The sequence below is a fragment of the Lupinus angustifolius genome, chromosome LG09, assembly GCF_001865875.1.
Source record: "Lupinus angustifolius cultivar Tanjil chromosome LG09, LupAngTanjil_v1.0, whole genome shotgun sequence".
In the NCBI taxonomy this organism is placed as follows: domain Eukaryota; kingdom Viridiplantae; phylum Streptophyta; class Magnoliopsida; order Fabales; family Fabaceae; genus Lupinus; species Lupinus angustifolius.
In genome coordinates, this window is record NC_032017.1 from 5,970,130 (window position 1) to 5,981,549 (window position 11,420).

General features: G+C 31.6%; 1 protein-coding gene across 2 annotated transcripts; it reads right to left on the reverse strand.

Moving 5' to 3' along the window:
* On the reverse strand, positions 6,380-10,147 carry LOC109355728 (ACT domain-containing protein ACR10-like). 2 transcript variants are annotated; one of them, XM_019598922.1, is made up of 6 exons: positions 9,814-10,143; positions 9,326-9,544; positions 8,584-8,689; positions 7,825-8,161; positions 7,364-7,648; positions 6,380-6,718 (listed from the first exon to the last, which is right to left on the reverse strand). In XM_019598922.1, exons 1-6 carry the CDS (start codon positions 9,965-9,967, stop codon positions 6,581-6,583), a joined length of 1,239 nt encoding a protein of 412 aa, XP_019454467.1. In that variant the 5' UTR covers positions 9,968-10,143; the 3' UTR covers positions 6,380-6,580. The 2 variants fall into 2 exon arrangements, with proteins under 2 accessions (XP_019454467.1, XP_019454468.1); XM_019598923.1 differs by lacking the exon at positions 9,326-9,544 and having other exon boundaries at positions 9,814-10,147.

The window sequence follows — 11,420 nt, forward strand, 5'->3', positions numbered from 1 at the left end:
TACTAATACCAGATTTTTCACCTCTTCTATTTGGCAAGGAATTAGAAACAATTGGTCTGCTGCTCAACTTAACTCAATTTGGTTAATTAGTGATGGGCACAAAATCAACTTGGTTGGTTCTGCCTTTGGTTGATTGTCTGAATATTTCATTGGATCTGCAACCTCATCTCACATCTTCTGTTGCAGACTTCATCCATAACTCCAAATGGATAATTCCTTCCATTTTCAAATACTCCTTTCCTGAAAGTGCTAACAGAATTTCCAACACTTTTATATCTAACAGTTAGGACAAATTTGTTTGGCAAAGATATTTGGATGGTATCTTGTCTTTAAAAGTTGCTTACTCTCACATATCTTGCTCTTCAAATCAATGGACTCGGGGCAAAATCATATGGACTAGTGCAATTCCTTCCTCTAAATCTTTCACTAATTGGAGACTTTCAAACAACAAAACGCTTACTGATGACAATCTTCAAAAGATGGGCTACAACTTGCCTTTAAAATGTAACCTCTGCAAGGCTAGCCCTGAAACTTCAGAGCATTTGTTTTTTCTTTGCCCTTTTGCTTCCTCAATTTTGTAATGTCTTGGTTGTACCGTCTCAATCTAGTTGGATATCTCCTTTATCTCCTCAATCCTGATGGTCTGTAGAGGAAATTGGACACCTCAGATAAAAGAGGTAACTTCCTTAATAATTCTCTCTTTCAGTATTGTTTGGTACTGTAGGAATCAATGCAGATTTCTTAACAAAAACATTAGGGTGGCTAATGCAGTATCAAAGATAAGGTCTGAGATCTATTATACTGGCTGCAATATCAAATCTTGTTCTGGTTACTCTCTTATGGATTTCAGCATCCTTGGAGATCTAAGAGTTCCTTTGAATTTCAACAATGCTCCTAAAATTATTGAAGTTCTTTGGCTCCTACTTAGAGTGCAAAACGTCAAGGATTGCATTAGCAATATTTTGCCTATGTTTTGATGAAGACAAGGAGTTAATTAAAGCTTGAAGATGTCTCAACAATCGACATGCCGATGGCTCAAGTGGTGTCTTATTAGACTTATGTTATAATTCTTTATTATCTTTTAGAAGTCTAAGATGTTTGCCATAGATATTGAGTCTAGGTTAGGTAAACCTAGGTGTGAGTCTCACAAGACTTAATAAAGTAATTAATCCACTAAAATGAGACATCATCTAGAAGTATATGATAATTAGTATATTTTGGAAATCATGTATTGCATGAGCATATAACATATAAGTAGTTTACCATTTAATCATGTATTAAAAATACACTCGTTAATCGATTAACCCCATGACTTAATCGATTAATGTGAGTGTTTTATGCTGTTTTCAACTGCATAACTGAAAAACTGTTTTTAGAGGCCAAATCTATTTTGTATAAATTCTGACAAATTGCAGAAATGGAAAAAGAGTGAAAAACACAGAGAAAAGATAATTGATCATCATTGTTAGAATCTATTAGAAATTGTTGAATTAGGAGAAATATTAGATCATGCTAAAGCTTTAGTTTTCATATTCATATTGCATGATTCTTTGAAAAGCTTTCTTGCATCATTCTTGTGTTTCTTGAAAATAAAAAGAGCTAGTCTTTAAAGATTGCTATTTTTTCAGAAACCTCATGCATGAACATTCATATTAGTCTAGGACGTCCTGTGAGTTCTTGCTTAGGTTTTAAACTTTGATCTTTATTGTAATACCCGAGTATTAAGTACTCATTCATAACTCAAAGCATTGTTAATTCAAGGATTGGGAAAATCCTAGCTGCGGTTAGGTAAGGTGTTCTTCACACAAAGACTTGGAGGTCTTGGGATAAAGAGCGATACCTTAGCTGTGGCCGAATCGCGTAAGAAAGTTTTTCTTGGAAGGCGGTTTTGGGAAAGGTCAAACCAAGGGTGGCGAAGTTCTTTGGGTTCCAAGAAGGGAGCATTTGAGTCTTGTAATTGGAAACGTGTATGTAACGTACATTGTGTTCTATAGTGAAGAAGGAAAATCTCCCAAATCAGAGGGGAGGACTGGATGTAGTTTTGCAGTGGACAGCAAAACGAACCAGGATAAAATCCATGCGTAATCTTTTCTATCCTTTTCTCTTTTATATTTCAAGATGTTTTAATGCGAGTTTGGAGCTAATATTTTGCATGCTTGTACCTTGCTATATTCTTGTTAATCTTGCATAAAAGTATTTGTTGTATATCTGTTTGTATGGTGGTTAATAAATGTGCAAGTTGTTGTTCTGATCATTCTGGTTCTGTTACTGATTAATCGATTATGAACGGTGTTTAATCGATAACTGGACATTTTTCAGCAAGTGTGTAAAAACCAAAAAAGTGGAACTTGAGCTCCGCCACACCTATTCAACCCCCACTTCTAGGTGTATTCTGCCACTGATACCTAACACCTCCTTCTTCAGGTTGGATTAAAGTAAACACATATGGTGCAGCTCATGGTTGTCCTGGCCTTTTGGGTGGAGGGGGAATTTTCAGGGATCATAAGGGCTTAGTAAAGGCTTGCTTTGCTTTTTTTTTGGAGGTTCAAAACGCCCTGTTTACTGAGTTACTTTTAGTTATAATGGTTGTGGAGATAGCTATTGAGGGATGTTGGAATTTCCTTTGGCTTGAGTGGGACTCAACTCTAGTTGTGGATATTTTTAAAGGTAGGTCCAAAGTCCCTTGGAACCTATATAGTAGGTGGGCTTTATGCTTGTTTCTTCTTCATTCTATCAATTTCAAAATCTTTCATATTTATAGAGAGGGTAATGCTTGTGTGGACAAATTGACAAACTATGATATATCTTCTAGACCTTCTATGATTTGGAATTCAATGCCTTCTTTCATTTCCAATGAGTTCTTTAGGAATGGCAATGGCTTTCCAAACTATAGATTTACTCATATGTAATCCTCTTTATTAATATATGTTTGGGGGTGTATTTGCACCTCTAGCCTTAAAAAAAATGTATGAACAAATGCCTAGCGAGAAAAGATGAAGGTGGAATCGTTGGTAACAAAGCAAACAAATTAAAATATATGGACAAAATTTAAAATGACCAACATTTATATAGACCACAGCAACATATTTAAGCAAAATAAGTTGAATCAAAATAAAATAAATTTAAACCAAATGCATCATGCATACTTTTTATTTGCAGTCATTTTATACTTACATTGCAATCATTGATGACATGATTTTGGTTTTTATAACAACAATCAAGCATTTGTTTGGTCAATTATATTATATGGTACGACATCATAATGTTATATTATAAATTATTTTTATTGATAAATCTTTTATCTGTATTGATAATTTAGTTTGATAGATAAATGAATACTTATAAACTAAGATTAAAAAGGATGTGAAGAAAAAGTTAAATACTAATATTGTTAGTGAAATATGAGCTAACAACTTTTTTTGCACATGAATAACATTAATCAGGTACACTGGATCAAGAAGAATGTGTTTGTGAATGTTCACTTTCTGGCATATTGCATAAATTAGGAATATGCTGGAAACTTTATGATATATATAACATTGTCATGTACCTAAAAAAGTCATATTAATAGAGAACTTGTAGTTGTTATTCCTTAATTCTTCTTTTCCCTATGGTTCATTGTACTTTACATCCAAATTATCCTAGTCACTTTCTCTTCAACTTGGCAAAGAGAATATTTAGTATTCCACAATTTCCATATTGTGGTCCAAAAGTGGGAGAAAAAATGGAAGAAGGAACACGTACTTGTGACAATTCTCATTGCAAGACACAAAAACTAATTAAGCCCAAAAAGATATAGCATTAGAAAACCTGAATGAAATACATCATAGTTAAAGATATAATAAGGTTTAATCATTTCATTTATGCTGTAATTAATACCACTTGTTTTCTAATAAATGGCAAAAGCTACCCTTTGTTTAATTTAGTTAATCAACTAGGATATCCCAAACCATGTCCTAGATCAATAATATTGAAGCAAAAATAGAAAAAATAATGAGTATTTAATTTTTTTAATTCACGTAGTATGTTTTCATTGGTTCGTGAAATGGTTTGTGACACAATATATGACAACAAATTCTTATTTGATGGAGATCACTTATTGCTATGGGTGTTTTATTCTTTGTCCAAGTCAACAAGATATTACTACATAAATAAAACGAAAACTTTTAAAAACAAAAAAATAATATTTTTATATTATTTATTAAAATATAATTAATTCGAAACAGAAAATAAGACATTTTTAAGGACATTTGGTCTCTATCCAATTAACTAAACATGTCACAAGCAAACTACTGGATGGTTGATACAAATATTTTTGTCATTAATTTGACAAATAAAGTCGTATAATGCTTGTTACACATCATAAATAAAGCACATCTACATGTGTTAGAATATAAATAAATATGTCCACATTGAGATAAAACAAAATATGCTCAGTTGGTGAAGACTGTGTAGATATATTAGAGGATATATCATGTGTCCAAGTCTATATATCTCACATTATTTAAATGACCAAGACAAAATCTATGTTGACTGGTCAAATTTATTTAATGGCCCAATTGTATTTTCAACTTCATAGATGAAGTGGTTCACTAAAATAAGAAGTGAACAGTAGTGACCCTATAAAAAAATGTGAACCCTAAACCTTGATGTTAAACTATAAATTATTATTTTTCTCCTTAGAGTTTGTAAAGGACAATGAAAAGGACATGGAAGGCAACCATATTTTTATTTTACCGATGAGGGAAAGAGATAAAATACATTTGTTTATGCAAGTAGCATTAACTAAATAAATATGACTGTAAAAATTTATATACATTCAAGATATCCTTCAATATTTAGTTGTGTTACTTTTTTAAAAAGTCAATAATTTTAAAACATTAATGGTGAATGATACAATAACAGTACATCATATACTGTTAATGTATACATTTTTTTAAATAATTTTAACCCTATTTTTTGGGTCAAGAATACCTGGAATCTTGTTTTTCTCTTTGTCTGTATATGTATATGATGCTGACAATTGCTATGAAAAATCAATATCAGTTTCAACGTATATGTGAAGAATTTTATGGGAGAGCAAAATTTGGATTTTTCTTTGATGTTAACATGGTAAAGGAAAAAAAGAAAGAACTTATTTTTATGAATTAATTAGTAAAATTCGACTGAATTACATTTATAAAGAGAGACAATTACATTATTTTTAAAGGGATTGGTCTTCATCTAAAGGGCAAGAAATACCTCAGCAAAGACCCAACAAAATAGTATTTTGTAAAACATGTACCCATGGAACCTGTATATAAGTTGACACATAAATTTAGGTTAATTATTAGAAGTGTTAAGCTCAAATTCATGAATAGACAAAATGAGTTGTGCACATTTATTGCAGAAGATTTTGCATTTTCTAGTACACACTGCATTAAACACTCTTTACGTTTGCTAGCATATACTGCATTAAATACTCTTCTTAAACATACAATTGCATTAATGTGGGGGTGAGTTTTGTCAATCTGTCTAACTTGAATTTGAATTAATTGACCCATGTTTCGATACAAAATGATTTTGGACCATAATGTTTTATGGGAACAAATTTGTTGTCCTACTATTTTGGGATACTTTATGTATCAAGATATATGATTAACCAAAAAATATTTAATAATTATATTTTAATTTAAATAATTTTTTGCAACCAATCAAAAAATAATCATAAATAAAGTGATATAAAAAATATTTTTTTTCAAAAAATCAAAAGAGTGATTGTGCTGATAAAATAAAGAATTTCTAACTGACTTCTTATCCTAGAGCACGACACGATTCGATGAAAAAAGCGAGAAGAAAGAGTCTATTGCATTGATAGTTTATTTTACTTGTTTTCTAGGTATCTATTCATATTCATTTTTTATTCTAATTCGAATATGCAAATATATATTAATAATACCTTGTTTTGAATGTATGGCAATATCTCCAAGACCCATCAATGGTCAAAGTCAAACTATGTTATTAACCAAAAAATATATTATTAATTATAATTAATCAGAAAAATATTTAACAGTTGATCTTTTAACTTAAATATATATTTTTTAATCAATCATAAACCAACAAGGTATTGGTTTAGCAGTATAAGACCCCGCTGAATCTCATAATGACTAAAAGGTCAATAATTTGATTCTATGATATTTGTTAGGAGGCACAGTCACACACTCCAAAAAAAATTAATTCCTTACCCGAAAAGGTAAAGGAATAAATACCCTTAGTACAAAAAATGGGCACATTTTTTGGACAAGATATATGTTTTAGCCATAAGACTTATATTTCATAAATCACATGAACACATTTTGCAATAATATTTTTAATATATATTAAGAAAGAAAAAAATAAGTGAATAATATAACCACTTCACAAATACTTGTTTGTGATTTTGATTTCTACACACAAGTTAGAATTACAAAAACTTTAGTAAAATATAATGTGGCAAAGATTACAATTATAACTTGCACAACATATATATTTCACAATTACATCTAATAATATATACAAGTTGAAGGGTCCATACAAAAGCAACAATGCTACCATTAATTGATTATTCCCAACCCATCAACATTTTCCAAACTCCTTTCTCAATATTGTTCCTTGGAATAGACACTCCTTCTCCTTCATCAAGCAAGATTCTATAAACTTCCCATTCTCTGTCTCCAATCACATGTCTTCCAATTTCAGCCTGTTGAAACATTTAGTCAATATATTTGTGTCGAGTGTAATATTTATGCACTATCAGTGTAAAGATTTATATACCGTCACACATCATCCATTATTCATTTGTATTACTTCTTTTGAAGAGTCGATGATGATTGAAAATGAATGGTGCATGATGGACTGACAGTATATAAATCTTTTACACTAATAGTACATCCATTTTTTCTCTCTAACTATCTAATTTTATAATGAAATTCTCATAACAACAATGTTATATGTCCAACAAATCTGAACAAATTAACTTATTGTAATGCAAAGTAATAGTACTACGCATTATAAAAAAAGGGAAGTTTTCTAAAAGTTGTCACATTATTTTTGTTCTAGAAATTGAGCAACTACCTAGGGGAGACTATTAGAGCATGCATGGAAATCTGAGTGTCCATTTTCTAAAGAAAATGTTTCCCATTGTGTCCATTTTCTTTAAGAAAATGTTTCCCATTTTCATTATTTCTCGTACAAATCTTTAAAAAAGGAAACAAAATGAAAATAAAGTGGCATGCTTGTAATTATTGATGAAAATAAAACATGAAAACATAAAAAAAATTCTCAAACCGGACAATGCTAAACTGTCTAAACAGTAGGAAGCAATATAGAGCAGATGGGTAAGTACCGAAAAGATGCAGGTGCCGAGCATTTTGAGAGCAAGAGTGATGTCATAAAAAACCAGAGGCCGACCCTTGCCGGACAACTCGACAGGGTTTGCAACCAGCAGTTCTGAATCAGGGCCCCTGCTCACAACAGCTACTCTGAGTGGACGGATTAGTTCCGTCCTAAGGCGTGCTGACAAAGACTTCTGCTTGCTGGAGTCAACTATCTTTTTCCCATCTGCTTGCACGATGAACAAGTCGATCTCACATTTTCCTCTAGGTTTTGTAGTGAAGCGTCCATAAGAAATCTGTTTAAACGACAAATCAGGATTCACAATGTCATATTAACATATAAAATATGTGTATTTAATATGAATTGAAGTTAATAGGATTATCGAACTTTATGCTGATGACACTGTCGAATCGATCATCGTAAGAGGATGCTTTGGAAAATTGTATTTTTTCATATTTCAAATTACTATACCTGTATATCATAGTCCTTCAGAGTTCTCATGATGTCATAAAGAAGACCTTTGTGATCTTGGCACATAATTTGGACAAGTGTGTGAGCAGGACTCAGTGAATTGTCCATCTCAACAGACACAGAATCCGATGTGAAAGTCCCAGTTCGAACCGAATCAGGCAATTCTAAATCAAAGATATCTTCGGTGATTGCAGTTGGAAGGAAGGAAGATGATTGAGAACATGAAGGAATCTCTGGGCCAACTAATTCAATGTCAATCGTAATTAAGGCATCCTTCAAAATAGCCGTTAACTGTTCGATTGTGTCATCCCTTCTCGGTTTTGTATGTAGGAGTTCCCTGATATGCTCAAAATTAAGTAGTAGTAGATTAGTTAGTAAGCTAAAAGTTGACGGAATTGTCATCAAATGTGCATTCTTTACATATGCAAATTAGCGTCCATTCTCATAAAACACATTTCAACATCCTCTAATGAAAGATGTCTTCGATTTAAAAAAATCTTCAACATTCGTAGGAAATTTCCTAGAACAAACGAAAAGAGATTTCAGCAGAAATCAGGATTGCAAAGTTCAACTTCGCCACACTATTAGACCCATTCAAGTTCCGTTTTTTCATTAAAAGAGTACCTTGCAATCAAACAAACAAAATTGACATTCTAAATAGACAGATAAAGAAGCTTAAGTTGAAATTAACTAGCAATTACACTGCACCAAATCACAACACAAGCTTGTTCCGAATATATATATTTAGATATGTACAACCTTGTATCCGTGATGAAAAACAGATCCACCACTTTGCCATCGGGTGTAGTAGATACCTTCACCTTCTTTATGTTGAGCTCTAGCTCATATAGAACCTCGGTAACATCTGTCCCAACAATAAAGAGATTCAGTTATCTGTCCTTTCGAAAAAATCAAGGTATAAAACCAGAAAAGTTGAATCAATGTATATGGAAAGGATCCATGAATTTACACAACAAATATTTTGAATTGCAATGTGTTCTAGACTGTGACGTCAATTATCATTGTTAAGACTGTCAATTCATTATTCTTTAAGCATAATATTCACGAAAAATCTAACAGAACCCTTAAGGCCCTTTCACCACTCCTCCAAATAACACATAGATAGAACAAATAAAAAATATCAGCATGTCATAAAACTCCTAATCTCAAAAGGAAATGTTCTTCTACGTCTGAAAAATCACACCTGGTCTAAACGACTACACATGTTTCGGGAGACAATTAGTCCATTCACTCCATTGACCATGTATAGAAACATTCATGTTAGAAGCTAAAATTTCAGCTTCTTGGAGAAGCCGAATTTCAATTTTTTTCTTCATATAAATGGTTTTAGTAAAAGCCCAACGGAAGAAGCATATAAATGTCAAAAGTGAAGCCAGGGGTAGAACCCAAGGTGTATGAAAATCTTATCAAATCTCTTACTTCAAGAGCAAGAAAACAAACACATATAGTGATAATTTAAGACTTGGATTTCCAAAATTACCATGTAAAAGGCCTCTCCGATCATGGCAACAAAATTTCAAAAGGAAAACATTGGGAGGTTTTCGGGGATTCAAGTCGGTGCAGTAATAAGAAATTCCAGAAGCTGAAGAACAAGTAGGGCATGCCTCAATTAACCTCTTCTTCAATAAACTCCACCTTGTTTTTGGTTTCCCCACAACCCAGAAAACCAAGTAGCACCATTTTCCATCAGTTGAAACATCTTCATTGCATAAAAAAAACCAAACAAATAAATTAATCAGTCTCAAAATCTTAAGATTAAAAAACACAAGGTAAAACCTACCCATCACTCAAATTCACATAAAGGTTAAATTTTGAATGAACCCCAACATTGCATGAAAATAAATAAACCAAACAAATGAATGAATCAACCTCAAAATCTATGAATCAAAAACACATACTATAAACTACCCATCACTCAAATTCACAGAAAAAATAGATTTTGAATGAAACCCAACATCAAAAACTTACCTCCTCGGATAATGGTAACACCAAATATGAGTATGATCCGACACAAATCACAACCAAGACCAGTTTTGTCGGGGCAATTAACTGTTAAGACGGTGTTATCACCATCTTTCTCTGGTGGCCTTATAATCACTACATCCTCTTGTAGAATCCCCATAATTCTTCTCCTTTTGTGGTTCTAATTAAACAATATATAATATTTTAGATAGATTAAGAACACACTATAACGTTTTTTTACTGTGATGTTAGAAGAGATAGAAGAGTGGAAATAGGAACTAGAGAGTATTTGGTGGCGCTGTTATTGTTGATGCTGAATTATGTGTTTATTTAATAACTCCCACTTTCACTCTTGGTTTTATCGAACTACTACAACTACCTTGACCACTTCTACCTCACGATATATCGTGAAACGAGAAAGATAGAGAGAGGTTCATGGCTCAAGAGATTATTATCAAATGTTTGAAATGAAATAAATTTAAGGCTCACTAAATCCCAAATAAATAAAAAGATTGAAAATTCGATTTTTATATATGAAATTTGTTAAAATCAACAATCGTAAACTCTGAAAAATTAGTTCCAATTAAATATTACATTTGATGGTACAAAAAAAATAAACCTAAAATATTGTGTATTTAGCTGCATGGTATAATTGATGTACCATATATATGTATAAAGAGTAGTTTACCACCTTAGCACTTGAACCTACTAGGAAGATTTTTATAACACTAATTTTCACTTGCTCTTATATATATTATATCTATGGGAGAAGTTAGAGGATGTAACCTCCACAAAAAATATTATACCACAAGTAAAATCTTTAATGACAGCTTATAACAATAGAGAAAAAGATATATATACTGACAGTGTAAAGATTTTTATATTGTCAGTGTATTATCCACCATTGATTTTTAATTATTATTGATTTTTAAATAAAAGTAATGTAAATGGTGGATGATACATTGACTGTATATAAATCTTTACACTGTCAGTGTATACATCTTACACTCTTAATAATATCATAATTTATTTTCATATCATATAAAATTTAGATACTCAGTATTAAAAATAAGAGTATGATCAATAGATATATGATTACAAAGTTAGTGTATTCAACAACTATGATATTGTAATTGAGTTTTTTTCTACTAAATATTCATTTATACTACCATCATTGTATTTATTTGTCAATCATTTGGAGAATATTTTTATTTTTAATATTTATATGTTCCATTTAAACTTTTAATAGTGCATTACTTAGTATTTTTCATGTTATCCTAATTTAGGTAAAAAGTATATTTGGGGAAATACATCTATATCTATATCTATATCTATAATTAGGGGTGGCAATGTGGGCCGGGCCGGCCCAGCCCGCCAAAATAAGGGCTGACCCGTATTGTTAAAAGGGCTTAAAATGCCAGCCCGACCCATATTTTGCAGGGCTGGCAGGCTGACCCGTTTTCCCTCCAAAATGTACATAATTAAAACTTTTAGACAAAAAATAATCAACAAACTTGATAAATGTCTTTTAAAACAAAAAATCACAAACATAAGTCTACAATATTACAATAACAACATAACATCTTAGCTTAAAACTTGTAAATTCTAAAGAA